General features: G+C 36.3%; 1 protein-coding gene across 1 annotated transcript; it reads right to left on the bottom strand.

The window, feature by feature from the left end:
• Positions 1-13,673: 13,673 nt before the first annotated feature.
• Positions 13,674-14,473, bottom strand: LOC113777092 (probable LRR receptor-like serine/threonine-protein kinase At4g30520). Its single transcript, XM_027322138.1, has 3 exons — positions 14,122-14,473; positions 13,968-14,030; positions 13,674-13,884 (listed from the first exon to the last, which is right to left on the bottom strand). Exons 1-3 carry the CDS (start codon positions 14,247-14,249, stop codon positions 13,674-13,676), a joined length of 402 nt encoding a protein of 133 aa, XP_027177939.1. The 5' UTR covers positions 14,250-14,473.
• Positions 14,474-18,063: the final 3,590 nt, after the last annotated feature.

Raw genomic sequence — 18,063 nt, 5'->3', positions numbered from 1 at the left:
AGCATACCAGATGATAAAACTAAGAAAAAATGCATGATATGTAGTGAACAGGCAAATGATATGCATTAATGAAAAACAAAGGGAAAATCCTATTGGGTCTAGCGTTGGACTAGCCCTTTCTATGAATTCCTAATGAAATAATGAGCCACAACTAGCGTTGGACTAGTGTGGTGACGTACATTCATCCATTCCATTCATTCATGGTTATGAAAGCAAGTAGACATGCCAAAACGCTCGTAAACACGTAGCACGTAGCACTTAGCATGCTCGACTAGATGCAAGAGCCTACTAAAGCAATTTAACATGTAATAACAAAAGCAAGCAACCAAGGGGAAGGGGAAATGGACCAGATGCTCTCCGAGCCCTATCTATTACAAGCCAAGAGGTGTACACATACCCCATGAAACTTAAATAAAAGTAAAAAGCAAGTAAATGCACGCAAGGAGGTAAGGAAAGCGGAGTAGGCATGCATATTCACATAACACGTAGGAGCACATAGGGTCAAATGAAATACAATTGAGGGATAGAGTGTACCTCCCTTGAAGCGACGCCCTAACGTAGTGAAATGACTAACTTACCCTCCAAAATAATAAAAAGGTCAAGGTACCACTTAAATTATCAAATAATCACATGAAACAAAAATTAAATATGAAAAATGAAAGCTAAACACTAAATTGAGTCAACTAAAGTATTTACATAGACAAACCAACCATGTACAAAGCAATTAATGCAAGAGGGACTTAATTAGAAGGACTGAAAATTTCTGAAAGAGAGTAAAATAAAATACCAAAATTGATGACTTAAGATGAGACCCATAAAAAATCAAATGCAAAAATGCGATTAGAACACAAATCCAGACTAAAAAAAAATCTATTAAAACTTATTGAACCTCAAAATGCATCCTAAAACTCACTAAACGTCTTACCCAAAATCATGTCAAAGCAAACCAAAAACAATTAAGATCCTAGAATGACAAAAGTGATTAAATTATTCAACTAATTGGACCATAACAAGACAAGGGGAAATTTAGGGGGTTAAAATGCAAGTGTTTTAGGACCTAATTGTAAGAACAAACACATAATTGGGCCCTTGAAACATAGATGGAAACTAAGGGGAGTAAAGCTGCAATTTTCTTGGACATTCTTCATGCAAAGCATGCAATTCACGTAGAAGACATTTTTCTTGCAGAATTTCTGTCATACTTCATCAACCGAAACAAAATTCCAGCACAGTTTTTCGAGAACAGATTTCCAGTCCAAATTCACAAATTTAAACTAGCAGCAAACTACACCATCTCTATCATCCAATCAAATAGGAAACTTAAAAAAAAACCATGCAAAATCATAAAAAAGTGGGCAAAACATTTGAAGAATGAAACTGCTGTAGCTTTCTTAGCTTCACATTCCAAGACCAGATTTCAGATTCAAGCAACCTTAACCAAAATTTCCTTGATCTAACACCTAAACTTTGAACTAAACAAACAAGAAATGAATTTGACATCTAAACAAACAAGAAACATAGGAGAACTGGTGCAAAAGGTCACAAAAAAAAACTCAAGCATGCTACAAACTCACGGTTGCATAGTCTCATTCAATTTCCTATCCATTTGGCCGAATCTATATTCATGCAAATAACCCAAGCATCTCCACTTGAATCAAAATGCAGAGACTTGAAGCAAAGGTAGGAGTAAGATCAAACAGGTTTTAAACTCAACATGCAACAAAAATGATTTGAGGAACAAGATTTTTCTGAAATTTTCACATGCCACGGCTTTTCTTTCCACTTCATGATGCTGGCCAGATTTCGATTCAAATACATGGCTCTGATCAGATGTTTTTCAATCCAACATTACAACCTTAAACTAAGCAACAAATTACACAATGATCACAATCCAAATGTCCAGAAAAAATAGAAATGTATCGTCCCAAAGTTCTGAAAAATAAATGCAGAAATGGTTTTGGTAACCAGATTTTTCCTTTTCATCGTGCAGACCAAGTTTTGGTTCATAGACAAGGCTTTGATTAGATATTCCTCACCCAACATCCTCACTTTAACTCACAACAAGCTACTGAACTCTAACTCCAAACCAACAAGAACAAACAAAAGGCTAATGGACTATCGAAAATCTGACAAACAATCATGTAGAATAGCTAGCAATCTGAAATCCATTGTCCAGCTCAAGTATTGCACGGCATTCATTATCTACAAATCCACTCGCACACATCTTTAAACCTGAATCTATCTACTGACCATTCCAATCGAAAACAACGAAGAAAATGCAGCAAAAGAAAATAGCAAAAGACACAAGCTTTAATCAGTTTCTGCAAATATTTCAATCCAAACCAAATCTACTCATGCGAAGAAAGAAAAGAAAACCCAGTCAAGCTGCACAACAGCCCATCCCCAATCATATAACTCTCATAACTGCACTCCAAATCCAGTAAACCTGACCGTGTTGCCAAATCCAGAAGTGCAGAAAAAGAAAGGCAAAACTCACGGCAAAACAAGACCAGCATCGCAGCAAAACTTCACACTTCAGACATGATGTTATAATCTATGGGCAAAAGACAAGTGAAAGGCATTACCTTTATCCTTTCCAAAAAGGAAAAGAAACAGGATCTTGGATGATGGACAAAGTATCCTTGCTCAGCCCAAAAAGCTTAATCTTCCCGGTTGCCCACGTTCTTCTTCTGGTTCGTGATGAATCGAAGATGATGGTGGTGACGTTGGGGCTCCTCCTCCTTACTGCGCCACCCCTCTCTAGTTCTCCCTTTGTTCTCCAACCTCGCGGCTCTCAACTCCCTCGAAGCTCTCAAACTCTCAGACCAAACCCCCAGCTCTCGGCCCCTCTCCCTTTTTTTTCCGTCGTTCACTCTTTCTCCCCCCTTATCCACTCCCTGGTTTTTTGTTTTCTTTTGTTCTTCCTCCAGATTTTGCAGCCGTCGATCCCTACCTCCTTGGCGGCTGCTCCCTCCTTTTCTATTTATATGAAGCCCCCCTCCTCTAACCTACAGTCCTTTCTTACCTATTTGCAGCCAAGGCTCCCCAGTCCTTCCTTGCAAATCCTTCCCTGCAAGCTGCCTTTTGACGCAGCTTGCATGCCGCTACTATATTTTTTTTTTTTTTTAACTTAACAACTAACCGATTTAATCAAACAAAATTGATAACAATAATACTAATAATAATAATAACAAAAATAACTTAATTAACATTGGATTGAATAAACAAAAATAAAACTAGAAATAACAAAATGCCACTTTCAATCTTCCATTTTTCATTTTTTTCCTTTTCCATTTTCCATTTTTCATTTTTTCCCTTTTTTCTTTTTTTTCAAAATAACTTAACAAAATAAGATGCTAAAAGATTGATTTTAAAAGACATAAAACACATTTTTTTTGGAACGCTTTTTCCTTTTTCCTTTTTTTTCATTTTCATTTTCATTTTTCTTTCAAGAAAGCATTGAACAAAAACAAAATGACTAAAACATATTTTTTTAAATGCTTTTCTTTTTCTCTTTTTTTCTTTTCAACAAATTCTATGATAAAACTTAAAAATAAAAATAAAACTGGAAACTAAAAACTAAAAATGAACACGACAAATAAAAACTAAAAAAATGAAATTACACCAAAAATTTGGTGTCTACATTCACAAAATTTTGTTTTTCTATCAAGCTCAATGTGCAGACCAGTCTTACCCTTTTTAAAGTAGTCATTTTCAGTTTTCAGTTTTTTATTTTGTTGAAAAAGATTTACATTATGTCACTATCTGAATTGCATTCATTCCATGTGATTTGAAAATTGTTGAATTTTGGTTTTCTTTTAGCTTTTCCTTTTTTTCTTCTTAATTGGACACTCACTCATGTAGTGTCTAGGTTGACCACATTCATAGCATTTGTCACCTTACTTTTTGTTGACCTCTTGTTTTCCTTTGTTTCTTTCATTGCTGAATTGATTGGAAAATGAATTGCTAGGTCCTCCTTTTCTAAATCTCCTTTTATTGAGAATTCTCTTGAAACTTTTGTGATGAGAGCAAGATCATTGTCATCAACATCCAAATCTTCTCCATCCAATGAAATCGAGTCATCTTCATCTTGAGATACTTTTAGAGGAATGCTCCTTTTTACCTTTGCATTTTCTTCTTCCTGTACCTTGATTTTAACTTTCAACTCGTAAGAAATTAGAGAGTTTATAAGAGATTCAAAAGGCATAGAATTCAAATTTTTAGCCTTTTCAATAGTAGTCACCTTACTCTCCCAATCTTTAGACAATGCATTCAAGATTTTTCTGTTTTTCTCTCCTAAGGAGTATTCCTTTTTCAAAACCTCTAAATCCTTAATAAGATCATTGAATCTACAATACATTTTGTCAATATTTTCATGAGGTTTCATCTTAAATGACTCATATTGGGTAACTAAGATAGATCTCTTTTATTCTCTAACATTCCCACTCCCTTCATGAATTTCTCTCAGTTTATCTTAAATTTCTTTAGCAAACTTACAACCTTTGACCCTAATGGATTCATTTGAATCTAAAGCACTATATAACGCATTCATAGCTTTTGAGTTCTATTCTCAATAGTCAGTTCAATTATTTTTTTGTCTTGATCTATGAGTATCTTAATCAATTATAGAGGCATCATATGTACCTTCATTAACAATAAATCACAATTCAATATCAATCGATTGCAAGAAAATAACCATTCTTTCCTTCCAACTCACATAATTCGATCCATTAAATATTGAAAGTCTAGTGACAAATTGTCCTTCAAAAAACATGACATTGTTGGTTGTTATTTTTACTCCTAAGTCGCTTGAGCTTAATCTCTAGGAGACCAAACTCTGATACCAATTGTTAGGACCGAAGACAACCTAAGAGAGGGGTGAATTAGGTTATTTAAAAACTTATTAAGTTATAGGACACTTTTTTGTTCAATATGAAATTTACCCTCTTTTCTAGGTGATCACTCAATGAATCAATTAATGAAAGAGTTGTATTATTAGGGAGTAAAAGAGATAAACAATTAAGGTTCACAATATGATAAATAAAAAGGGAAGAATTGCAAACCAATTTGACTACCAAACTCCTCTTGAACTTGAAGATCAATTTATAGAACATGATTCTTCAAGTTGATGAAATACAATCAATTTTGTGTACAAAGGAAGGCTCACTTCCTCCTTACCCCAAGTTGCACTCGACCAAATTAGAAAGTTTTACAATCACTCAGGATAACTCTTTCAAAACTACACTGTTGAAGTATTTCTCTCACAAATGAAAAGTTTACACGAATCTTATACTACAAAGAGTACAAATGTTTCTCGGAGAGTATTTTCTCACTAAAACTACTCTTAATCTTTTTTGTATTCTCAGTGTGCAGAAAGTTCTTTTCAAGTTTTTGACCATGCACTATTTATATGAGACTAAAAAGTGCTTCATTAATACTTCCAATGGATAGAAGGTAGCTGAAGAGTCAACTAGCCATTGGAAGTATCGGACGTCCGGTACTTCCGATGCTTGCATCCGAAAGTAGGCAGAGAGTTTGAAAAATTTTCTTCAATTCTTTCGGACGTCCGGTACCTCTGATACTTGCGTCCGAAAGCAGACAGTGAGCTAGCAGGAATATCTTAATTCTTTCGAACATTTGGTGATGGAGTTCTTCGTGCATCCGAAAGCAGGTAGAGAGTTTGAAAGATTATTTCAACTCTTTCGGACGTCAGGTGAAGATGTTCTACACTGATTATCGGACGTCCGGTATTGTCTTCGTGAGCGTCCGACAGTTTTCAACTTCCTTTATCTCTTTCAATTGCTCTTGTTCTTTGAATCAGGTTGCTTCATAGCTGAAAGGATTTCTTATTGAAGAGATATTAGTATCATCCAATTGTTTTGTAAACATCAAAAGATAGGGATTGAAATCAACAAACATAAGTTAAACTTAATCTTTAGTGAGTATTAAGTGGGTAAATTTAAATCATTACCAACCCGATAATTATATTCTAATTTTTTCGAAGACATGTTTAGCATTTCTTTCCATTTCTTTAATTTTCATTCTTTTTTTTGGTTATCCTTCTTCCATTCTGTAAAAGTCTAAAAAATTCTTCTAGTGTTAATTGATTTCTTACATTGACATCTATATGATTTTTAGATTTTTGTAAAAGTCACAAGATAGTTACACTTACTATGACCACCATTTTTGGTTCCTTTATGCAATTCTTTTTAAGTTTTCTTTTTATTCAAGTAAAAGTTCTTTTTTTTGTATTACAGTGATATATTATATTGTTGCTAAACAAAATGTGGGAGAAAATATAAGCAGATTTTTTTGAGTGGATTATAAATTGATACTTGGGTGGCTTACTCCCATCTATGACTATAGCTATTTATGACTCCTTGATTTTGAACCATTAATAACATTATATGAGTTAGCCCAATTGTAACACGCCCAAACCCAAATAAATCATCCATTTTGATAACTCTAGCTTTATCTGATAGTTACACTTCTCCTTTGTCCTAGATCGACCTCTTCCAACCCTAAATTCCTATTTTCCCACTCCTTTCATTGTTCACAATTTGTTTCCTTACTTGTCAAGTGTTTTTTTATAAAAAAAAAAGAGCTAAAATTGCAGTTCTAATGAAAAATAAAGATGTGGGTGTAAATTTCATAAAATTCTACCATTCTTGGTGTTTTTCACAAACAACCATGAAAGAATAGTTTCTTTAATCAAATATATGGTCTAAAATATGTCTTTTAAATTTGTATTACAATGATATACTATGTTTTTCACAACCATCTATCAAAGGATAGTTATTTAATCAAATATTTGGTCTAAAAAATTTTCTAAAACAATCATGAAGGCGACCATCTAAATACATGTCAATTGATATAAATTCATATATAATTTTTTTTAAAAAAATGCACTTTTTAAAATTTAAACGGGGGAGGGGCACCACTATAAATTTTATTAATTATTCGAATTAGAAAATAAAGGGAGACATAGATCTAACCTCCAAATAGTACAAAAGAACCAATTAACATGCCAGAAAAGAAATAAGGGAGACTACTTCCTTTACTCATGGACACTGAGTTTGAGGCGGCCACACCTGGCCTCAAAGGAAAACTGGAAAACCATATTGTGAATGTCTAAAAACTAGAAGACCAAGCCTTTCAAGTTTTAGCTCTTCTCGGGCCACTTTAGGCAATGAAGCAAAATTTGTAAAAATCTGATCTGACTTAACAGACAACGCAAAGTTTCACAAAAGATCGACCACCCTGTTCGCTTTTCTATAACAATGCTGAATTGAAAAGCAAGAGGCAAACAGATTTCTCAAAGTATCCACCTCCTGTTGAACCCGCCAAGGACATGCGAACCTTCCTTGAAGTATATTCACTAGTATCTGTGAATCAATCTCTATTTGAAAGCCGAAGGACCCTCTATCAGTACAAAGATGTATACCAACAAGAAGCGCCTTAACTTCTGACTGTAAACTCGTACATACCCCAAAGTTACATGCAAAAGCTAAAATAAATCTTCCTTTCTGATTTCGTAACACCCCTCCACTAGCAAAGGCCCCTGGATTACCCTTAGAGCATCCATCAGTATTCAATTTAAGGTGAGCTATAGGTGGAATCCAACAAACCATCTTCACCTCAACTGGCTTACGGAAAAGAAAATTCCTGCAAGATTGTGCATACAGCCTCAAAACATGCAACTTGTTACTTAAGATGTCCTTCACATCATTCTAGATTCTACCTACAACAATTTCCCAAGAACACTTTTTACCCTCAAAGTAAATGTTCCCAGCTTTCCATAGATTCCTGCATGTGCAAATTGGAGTGACTTGTGAAAGACGGGCTGCTATATCGAATTTTGTAGGATACAATGACCATCGCATCAATGTAACTCTCAACGCACTCTCATTTGTAGAAATGCCCAATGAAGAATTAAAGAACTTCCAAAGCTTAGATGCAAGGTCGCTAGTGGAGAACAAATGATCTAATGTCTCCACTGCTGGAGAAGTACAGCATTCACACCACGAAGGGCCATTAATTCCGAAGTGACACAAAGCATCTACAACTGGTAATCGTCCGAGTAATAAACGTACCATGAAGAAAGACCATTTAATAGGAAACCAGCCACCCCAAAGCCTATCAAACAGAAATGAACATGCATGAGAGGATCTAACCAAGCGGTAAGCTGAGGAAACTGAGAAAGATTCCGAGGACTCAAGGAACCAAATCGGCAAGTCCTAAACCTGCATATTGGGAGGAGGTATCTAGAGAATCTCCTGCACAGCCTGCTGAGGCAAGCATCACTAAAGCATATCAACATTCTAGAATCCTTGAGCTACAAAATCACAAACTTTATGAACGCCTACCACCTCGACCTGCTTATATAAAGGGCCAGTCAACAACCAATTATTATACCAGAAATCTGTACTTCCATCTCTAAGGTGCCAGGCCATGTGATCCTCTACGACATCCTGAGCATGTAACATGCGCTTCCAAGTCAAAGAACAACCTAGTGAGTCCGTGACAATGCAAGGGTTCCGACCTTTACAATATTTATTTTGAAGGGAATCAAACCAAAGAGTCTTCTTGCACCAAAAATTCCACCAAAGTTTGATGGAAAAAGCTGCAAACACATCATGTAAAGAATGAATTCCAATCCCACCTTCCTCTACCCCGCACACACAGATCCTTCCATTTGATCCAATGATATTCAAAACCTTCCTCTGAAAAGCCCTACAATAAGCATGCGAATAATTTCTCAATGGACTGCAAGACCCCTTTAGGTAGAGTAGCAACAGCCAGCGTATGGATGGGAATCGAGGCCAAGACATGCTTAATGAAAACTATCCTCCCCCTAGAGGTAACAAATAATTTTTCCACGGCAACACACACTGGAAAAGGGAATTAACGAGGTTTGCATAATGGGATTTTTACACTTGCCTGCGTAAAGAGTACTTCCCAAATAGCGCACAGGGAGCAATTTATGATTAAAACCCGTAATTTGAGCTATAATATTTCTCCTTGCTAGCGACATCTAAAAGTGACAAAAGAAGCAACTTTTTTGAGTACTTACAAACTGACGAGAGTTATTCACATAACTCGAAAGAGTATTCATTTTTAGTTCCAAGGATCGACAGGAAGCACTAGAAAAAATGACTACGTCATCCACATAAGCAAGATGTGTAAGCATAGAACATCCTCTCAGAAACTTAAATGGAATGAAGTCTTCCCTTTCTAATAATAAATTCAGAGATCTAGTTAGGCCCTCCGCTGCAATGACAAACAAAGCAGGAAACAATGGTTTGCATTGACGTGGGCCCCTAGAAGATTTGAAGAATCCCCGCGGCGAACCATTGACTAAAACAGAAAACTAGCAATTAGAAACAGCCCTCCAAACCATATCTATCCACCTATCACCAAATCCAAAAGCATGAAGCACTCTAATAAAATAAAACCAAGAGACCCTGCCATATGCTTTGGCCATATCTAACTTGAGAACCACATTCCCACACCTATTCCTTTTACCAATAGTCGAGACCAACTCTTGAGCTAAGAGAGAATTATTAGAATTTGTGTATCTTTAAGAAAATCACTTTGTTGGGGCGAAATAATCAATGAAAAGACCTACACCAATCGTTCAGAGAGCGCCCTGAAATTACTTTATTGACAAAATTGCAAAGACTAAAAGGACGGTAATGAGAAAATTCTTGAGGATGCTGCACTTTGGGGACTAAAGTGATTGAAGTAGATGTTAACCAACAAAAAAAAAAAACAAGAACCACCCTATAGACATTAGCACCCACCACCTCCCAAGCATAAGTATAAAATTTTTCGATAAAACCATCTGGGCCAGCAGCACTAGATTTATCCATTGCAAACACTACACCCTTAACCTCTTCCATGGTGGGAAAAGCCTCAAGTATCTCATTGGAAGAAGAAAATAATAAGGGAGGAATTTGCAGAAGATCATAATCCATTAAAACTTATTCATCCGCCTCAAACATGTGACTAAAAAAGGAAACAGGTTCATTAGCAATATCAGCATCATTATCAAACCATAGTCCAAAAGAGCTTTTGATTCTATGGATGGTAGTTCCCGCCCTTTGCTTAGCAACTTTAGCATGAAAAAATCAGTATTTCTATCACCATCCTTCAACCAATTAACATGCACTTTCTGCTCCCAAAAATCTTCTTCTAAGCCTAACACCCTACGTAGCTCAGCCTTAGCCTTATGCAAATGCTCATGATTAAAATCTAAGCTATCATTATCAAAGTTCAATTCTGCAGCTGTAACATTAGCCTCAGCCAGGTGAACATTAAGGAAGAGATCACCAATGTCTCCCTAGACCAACCACAAAGAGGTTGCTTAACCTTCTTTAACTTGAGGAATAAATTCTAGAATGGATCATCAAAAAAAGTCCCAGCCCACTCTTGACGAATCAAATCCAAAAATCCAGCATTAGATGTCCACAAATTTAGGAAACGAAATGGCCAATGTAAGGTATCCAAACTAGAGGAAAAGGATAGAAGTAAAGGCAAACGATCGGATAGATCACGACACAAATGCTGCATAGAAAAGACAACCCGTAACTGCACAAATGCATTGTTAAATAGGACCATATCTAGCCGCTTCCAGATTCTAGCATGACCTTCCCTATTGTTGCACTAGGTGAATTGTGATCCAGAAAAACTAGCATCAAAGACTTGTGCATCTACAAGGAAAGTCAAAAAATCTGCTGCTTCCGTGAGTGAAAAAGGCTAGCCTCCTCTCTTCTCCTCAACATCTAGTATAACATCAAAATCTTCCCCAATCACCCAAGGAAGAGTCGAAGAAACATTTTCTTTATTCAAACTTGCCCACAAAGGCAATCTTTCCTTAGCAGTACACTTTGCATGAACCCAAGAGAATAGTACTGGGGAGGGATAGAACGTATGCTGAATTAAGAGAAAATGATGTTCACTTTGACATACCATTGAACATTGAACCAAGCTTTGGTGCAAAATCCAGAGAGAACCCGACTCATTAGAAATGCCAAAAGACATGCCTAACTTCAGCCGAATAGAAGCCAGACTTGACCTCAGAGCTTTAGCTCACAGAGAGCTATAAATTCCAATTTATGTAAATGAATAAGTTTCCAAATATTAGGGTATCAGACCAACTATTTGAAAAAGAAAAGACCAAACAATTTAATAGAAAACAATATCTAGGACAAACGATGAGTAACGCACAATAATTAACATGGTTTGGCTTAATCACCAAGCCTACGTCCACAGAGAGAAAAACTTGTTCTTACTATGAGAGAAAAACACCACAAGATTACAACTTGATTTCCAAACCCCAACTCTTGTATAACCCTCTCACCTACTAAGAATTATCTCACTCCTTTCTTGTGTGTCTTTGTAGTATGCCAATCAACCTATTTATAGAGAACATTACTTGGCCAAAAAGCCGAATAATAATTCGAACCCAATACTAATTCCTAAACTTATACATAATAGGAAATAACATCTAAATCCTAAACCAAATAGAAGTTTCGTTGACTACTACTTCAAGTAACTAAATCCAATTAAGAAACTTGTTACTTCCCACACCAAATAGAGATCTTGACTAAAAGAAATTAAACCAATTTTTTAACAAATCTCCACCTTGGCGAATATTTCTTTTAGCAAACACAGCAAACCATCCAAAAAACTCCATTTGCCGTTTTCCATCAAATACCTTGGTGTCTAGCTACACACCCAAATTAAGACGATCCTGTTTTCAATTAATTCAATCGACAAATGAACATGTGTGACTAACCAAGTCCAACATCTAGGTGACTCGTGAGAGGGGCCTCAATTCACACTCGCCCATAGCAGGACTTTTCCTCTCACCACCATTTGTAATTTGAGAGCATTCCTGGATCCCCTTCCGCTCTCAATCCATTGAGGTATTCAAATGGTACAATTATCATATTTATTCCCCATCAACAAGACCGTCTCACCATATGTGATTTTCAAGACTCCATCTGCAGCGAAAAAATGGTAACCCTCCGAGTCTAACTGGCTCAAAGAAATTGGATTCCTTCATAACTTTGGGACGTAAGCCACACCACCCAAAGAACGAATCTCTCCCACTACAACAAAAATGGCCTTTAACGGCATTTAAAAGTGTCAGTATAGATAATCTAACCTGACACTTTATCTATCCTCACACCTAGGGCGAGTGTTGTCCCTTCCAATGTGGGGATAGACTCATACTATTCAACATGTCAGGAAAACTATGCTGTTATAACATCCCATCTGCCAACAAAAATCCATTTTCTTGATAATTGAAAGTGTCAGGATAGGTATAGTACAACATTAGAATATCGAATTCTATGCTGACACTTTTAATTGCCAGGAGTTTTTTTATCTTTTTTTTTTTGATATAGAAGCAACCTGCAGGTAGTGCTCCCTGCTATACATTCCGTCAATCAGAAACCCAAAGGACTTGTAAAATTATCCCAAAGAACAGAATGCATATAGTAATCTAAAAGCAAAAATCAATACTCAAATATAATTTGTTGAACTAAAAGTCAGTAACAAGTACTAACATAACAAATCCCTAACAAATACAAACTTGAAAGATTCTCATGTGAACAAACTTAAAAGATTCTCTTGTGCACAAACTAAAATATTCTCATCCCTAGCAAGTAGAAAGAACTTGCAGTAGCTTCCAAACTTTCCAATGAAAGGAGAGCCTTCAGTCATAACCTGATATCTTTTGTGAGCCATCATTATTCTGTAAAGAAAGACCAGAAATAAAAAAATAAATTAAAGATATCAGCACCTAGCAATTACGTTCTAATGTAAAGTAACGATACCAAACAGGATTCATTTCATTCAAAATAAAGTTGATTGCTGAATAGCCAAATTTTGGTACCAAGCAGGTTTGCAAAACTTAACTGGGAAAAGCAAAGGTGATAACGCAGGTTATATTTTCTTGTATATCAAAAGGTTTTGGAATAACACACTGATCCAATTGCCATCATTGCACTGAAATTTTACTTGCTATCACCAAACATACTACTAAAGCAGCAAACATACTAAATAAAGAAGAAGAATGACCAAAAAGATAGATGTCATGATTGAAATTACCCCTCTTTAGAAGACTAGAATTTATGAATCTAGATGTAATTTTATCCTTTGGCTTAGCAATGAATTCGAACGTTTGACATAACAATCTGGGGAGAAAATGTGAAAAAGCAATACCTCTTCTTTGAAGTTTAGATCATAAATCTTGTCTTTACCATAAAACTCAGAAGTAGCCACATCCATCCCAATCACAACTTGCAGCAATTTCAAACTCTTCAAACTGATTTCAATACAGACTTGTTGAAATAAACCATACCACAGACAAGCACCCATCAAATAAGTTCAATTAGGATGTTCAAGAAAGCAATGGCTGGACCAATGCCAGAAGTACCATTAATTTTTTAGGCAAATATCTCACTTCCATTCTCACTCACCACTTCCCTTTATTCCCCAATGTATTTAGCCAAAGAGGGGAAAATACCACAAAACAAAAAAAAAATCTTCAATTGAGTGTACAGATGAGTTTAATTGACAAGCTTATGTAGCTTAAAAAATTGGATAATATGAAAACTAGCAATAAATGAAGTCCACTAACCTCTAACCGAAAGGCACATTCCTCATTGTTTCCCTTCTCTGTGCAACATCTTAATTGCAGCCACAGTGCCATCACTCAAAATCCCTCTATACACTACCCCATACCCTCCATTTCCTATCACATTTGCTGCACTAAATTTGTTTGTTGCAATCTCAAGCTCTGTGTAAGTAAAAACTTGTACACCCCTAAGCTTGGATGCAGCCTGCTTCCATACAAACATCCGCCTTTGACATCTGCTCCATTTTCACCAGCAAAACATATACCCATAGCATTCGAGAACAGTGTAACCAGTATAAACATCCATTCCAATACTTACTTTACCAGTGTAACCAGCTTTAGCAATAGCTGTTTTAAGCAATTCAAGACCTTCCTTGTTCTCCTGAAATGTCAAAGTCACAAAGTTGTAAAATATATGACAACCGAATTGAACAATGAACAGGAAGCATATTAGCAAAATGCCATGAACTAACCTGGATATTAGAGCAATGTCACCCTCATCACCAACATTTGTTGCATCTTGGCCATACTTCTTCTTAATTACAGACTGAAGAAAGAGATCAGCAATAAACAAGCATATGTCAAAGCAACAGAAACACATCAAATGCGCTCACAGATATGAAAGAGGATAAAGCATCTTAATTACAATAATTCTATTAGTTTATATATTATTGAGTAAATTAATATCAGTACCAAAGGAAAGAAGGTTGACATTTTATCGAACAGGTTATGGACAACAAATCCAGTATAAAGGGTAGTGGTCACTTATGTGGGAGAAGCCGGGGTACAGGGCAGGGGGCAAGAGGAGCTTTTTTGGCATAAGACGAGAGCTGATACCTTTGCTTTCCAGCAACGCCTCGACACTAGCAATCATTTCTGGTACCTTGCTCTGTGCAAAAGGTTATTCTTATGAGAAGCAAATCATGTATAGGGAATTACTCGAGCAATATTATATGCCAAATTCACTTCCCATTTTCATATATGGGACAACGAACTTTCTTATTCTTGACTCGTGATGTGATTAACATAGAAGAAGGCTTACCTTTAGGCTCTCTGCAAGGAATGAGTGGTTAGCCAGTTTGTGTACTTTTGCCCATTTTTTCCCCTCATTTGTTATAAGCGGCTCACCTATTAATTTGATAATTTCTTTGCAATGCCTTCCATATCCATTTTCTGGTAAGCGCCTTCTCTGTTGGTTAGTAATTCTTTGATTAGCTCTGCATCTATTATAATTAATTGGGCTTGTGAACCATGCCAACTAATATATAGTTCTTACCTGTCAGCCGAAACAGAAAATCATGAAAACAAGATTGAGAATGAAGCAACTTTTAGAAGAAAAATCAGTATCGAACTTGAACTAGCATACCACAGAATCTTATTGCAGCTTACAGGAGTTAATTATTTTCACATCAGTTGGTTTACAGAGCAGGAGCAGGAAATCAGAAAATTGTACAATTTAGGGCAAAAAGTAACCATGCAATTACATACCTTTAATAGGGAAGCAAAGGTAGTTTGATTGCGGAGAGATTCAGCAGAAAAAACTTTGTGGGGAAAGGAAAATTTTGGCAGAGAGCTTTGAGAGATAGTTTGCCGAGAGAGATGAGAAGAGCCAAAATTTTGCTGGCCGGCAAAATGAAATTTTGAGATTTCACTAAGTGTTTTGGCAAAGGAATCTTCCGCCAAAATCAAACGACATCGTTTTATGTTTTAATTTTTTTGGTGTATCTCACATTTTCTCAAGTGTCATGATAGGGAATCTAAAGACACATTATTATTTTTATATCAGATAAAATTAAAAAAAATTAAAGTATATATTATTGATTTGATAACAAATGTCATGATAGAAGTGCTATAATGACACAAACCAACAAGTGTCCTTATACACGTGTCAAGAAAAGCCATTTTTGTTGTAGTGTCCATTCAATATTTTGATTTTCATCACTCCAACACCTTTGACTTAACAAGTAGATTCATCACCCAAGGACACAAAACTTGCCTTCTTTCTTTGAAGAGTATCAAAATAGTCTAACCTTGAGCAAACATGTGAAACACATCCAGAATCTAAAATCCAATCATCATGAGAAGAAGTATTATTACCTTTGGAGATTGTGAGAATATCTCCACCCGACACATATCCAGCAACACCATCATAGTCATTCTCATCATTTTTCTTTTGATGAAGGCAATATATTTTGATATGGCTAAACTCATGACAACCAAAGTATTGGACTCCACTCTTTCTCCTGGCCTTTGAACCACCCACCTTAGATTCACCGCCAAGTTGTTTTCCTCTTTTACTCTCACCTTGAACAATTAACGTAGCTTCTTATGTCACTTCCTGGTTTGCCTTCCTTTGTTTTTCATGATCCAATAAAGATGACTGCAATTCTCGAACTCTAAAGTGTCCTTCCCATATAACAGGGCCGTCACAACATTTTTGTAAGAATCAGAGACTACGATAAGAAGTAAAAGGGCGTTATCTTCTTCTTCAATGTCTACGCCAACCTTTTGGAGTTGATCCAAAATTCCATTGAACGCATTCATGTGATCCATGAGACTGCCACCCTCCTCCATCTTTAGTGCATAAAGTTGCCGCTTTAGATGCAACTTATTGGACAAGCTTTTAGCCAGATAAAGCTTTTCCAATTTTTTCCAGAGGTCTGCTGCAGAATCTTCCTCATCTATCACATTATTTATGATGTTATCTGCCACATAGAGTTGAATTGTGCTCGCACACCTTGCGTCCAATTCCTCAAATTCATTATCATTCATGCTCTCTGACTTCTTGTTCTTTCCATTCAACGCTTTTGCCAAATCTTGTTGAACTAGAACATCCTTCTCTATTCTTTGCCAAAGAGTGAAACTTGTAGTTCCATTAAACGGTTGAATTGGAAACTGTATAGTTCTAAATCTATAGTATACTACCACCCACTCAATTTCAAATAATTAACCAAAACTCCAACGGAGTTCTGATACCACTTATTAGGGTATCAGGCCAACTATTTGAAAAAAAAGACCAACAATTTAATAGAAAATAATATCTAACACGAACGATGAGTAACACACAAGAATTAATGTGGTTCGGCTTAATCACCAAGCCTACGTCTACGGAGAGAAAAACTTGTTCTTACTATAAGAGAAAAACACCACAAGATTACAACTTAATTCCCAAACCCCAACTCTTGTATAACCCTCTCACCCACTAAGAATTCTCTCACTCCTTTCTTATGTGTCTTTGTAGGATGCCAATCTACCTATTTATAGAGAACATTGCTTGGCCAAAAAGCCAAATAACAATTGGAACCCAATACTAATTTCGCAACTTTTACAGAATAGGAAATAACATCTAAATCCTAAACCAAATAGAAGTTTCGTTGACTACTGCTTTAAGTAACTAAATCCAATTAGGAAACTAGTTACTTCCCACACCAAATAGGGATCTTGACTAAAAGAAATTAAGCCAATTTCCTAACACCCAAAACTTCAAAAATTAGGTAGCTTAGAGACACTCCTAATATTCCAAAATAATGTGCTAGTCATTGGAAAAACTGCAAAAGAATTCAGCATAGAATTACTCTTCGAACGAAGAATTCTGTCAGATCCAAACCTGGCTTGAATTCCCTTTGGTTTTGTCTGTTGAGCTTGAGTTGGCAACACTTCATCTCCATCTACCGTGGAAACCATGGGGTCCAAATTGAGAGCCATGATTATATGACTTGAAGATAGGCTCGAATCAGAAGTTACCTTCCTTAGAGAAAGACTGTCTGTTGCAATTTACCCTTGAGGAAGGTCTGTTGGGATGGCAACTATGGTTGTATCAGCATTAGCACCAACCTCCTGATTTTCCAAAGCACGAAGGCATGCATTCTAAGAACTTTCAACCAACTCTTGCTCCGGCTTCATAAAACCTGAACCACCATTCTCATTATTTGTAGGAAAAATCGAGGCTTATTGTTCCTTACTACTGATCGACACTCCTGCTGGACTCACAGAGAGCTTATTTGCTTGCTGCAACCCCAATCCCTCGGTATAGTTTTGTGAAGATAAACCATTATGCCCCTTAGCCTGTTGCAAACTACGGGCGTTAATAGGAAGCTATGTTGGAGCCCTGGAAATACGAACGTAGTTGACCTTAGAGATTTTCTCCTTATCAACAAAGATCTCTTTACCCGGACGTTGTTGCATTCTGATTTCCTCTTCCTTGCCCTTTTCGTTTGTACAAGACTCGAGAGAATGGCCCATGTGCCAACAATAAGAACAGCATCGTGGCAAATTTTTTGCCAGAAACCTTTAGTAGAAACCGTAACCCCAATCCAAACTCGACTAGGTAAATCTCATAGTAAATCAACTTCAATGTAGATCTTTGCAACACTAGGCCGGATCAATGAAGCAATAGCTGAATCCACAAACATCAG

The sequence above is a fragment of the Coffea eugenioides genome, chromosome 7 (assembly GCF_003713205.1).
Source record: "Coffea eugenioides isolate CCC68of chromosome 7, Ceug_1.0, whole genome shotgun sequence".
NCBI lineage: Eukaryota > Viridiplantae > Streptophyta > Magnoliopsida > Gentianales > Rubiaceae > Coffea > Coffea eugenioides.
The sequence above is the reverse complement of the archived record's forward strand: the minus strand, read 5'-3'. Positions and strand labels throughout refer to the sequence as shown.

What these genes read in the sequence shown, in the direction of transcription:
- LOC113777092 (XM_027322138.1), bottom strand. Translation starts at nt 14,249, where the DNA reads ATGTGTTTCTGTTGCTTTGACATATGCTTGTTTATTGCTGATCTCTTT. An exon ending in GACATTGCTCTAATATCCAG is followed by an intron (nt 14,031 to 14,121) that starts GTTAGTTCATGG and finishes TTGACATTTCAG; the next exon opens with GAGAACAAGGAAGGTCTTGA. An exon ending in AAGCTGGTTACACTGGTAAA is followed by an intron (nt 13,885 to 13,967) that starts GTAAGTATTGGA and finishes AAAATGGAGCAG; the next exon opens with ATGTCAAAGGCGGATGTTTG.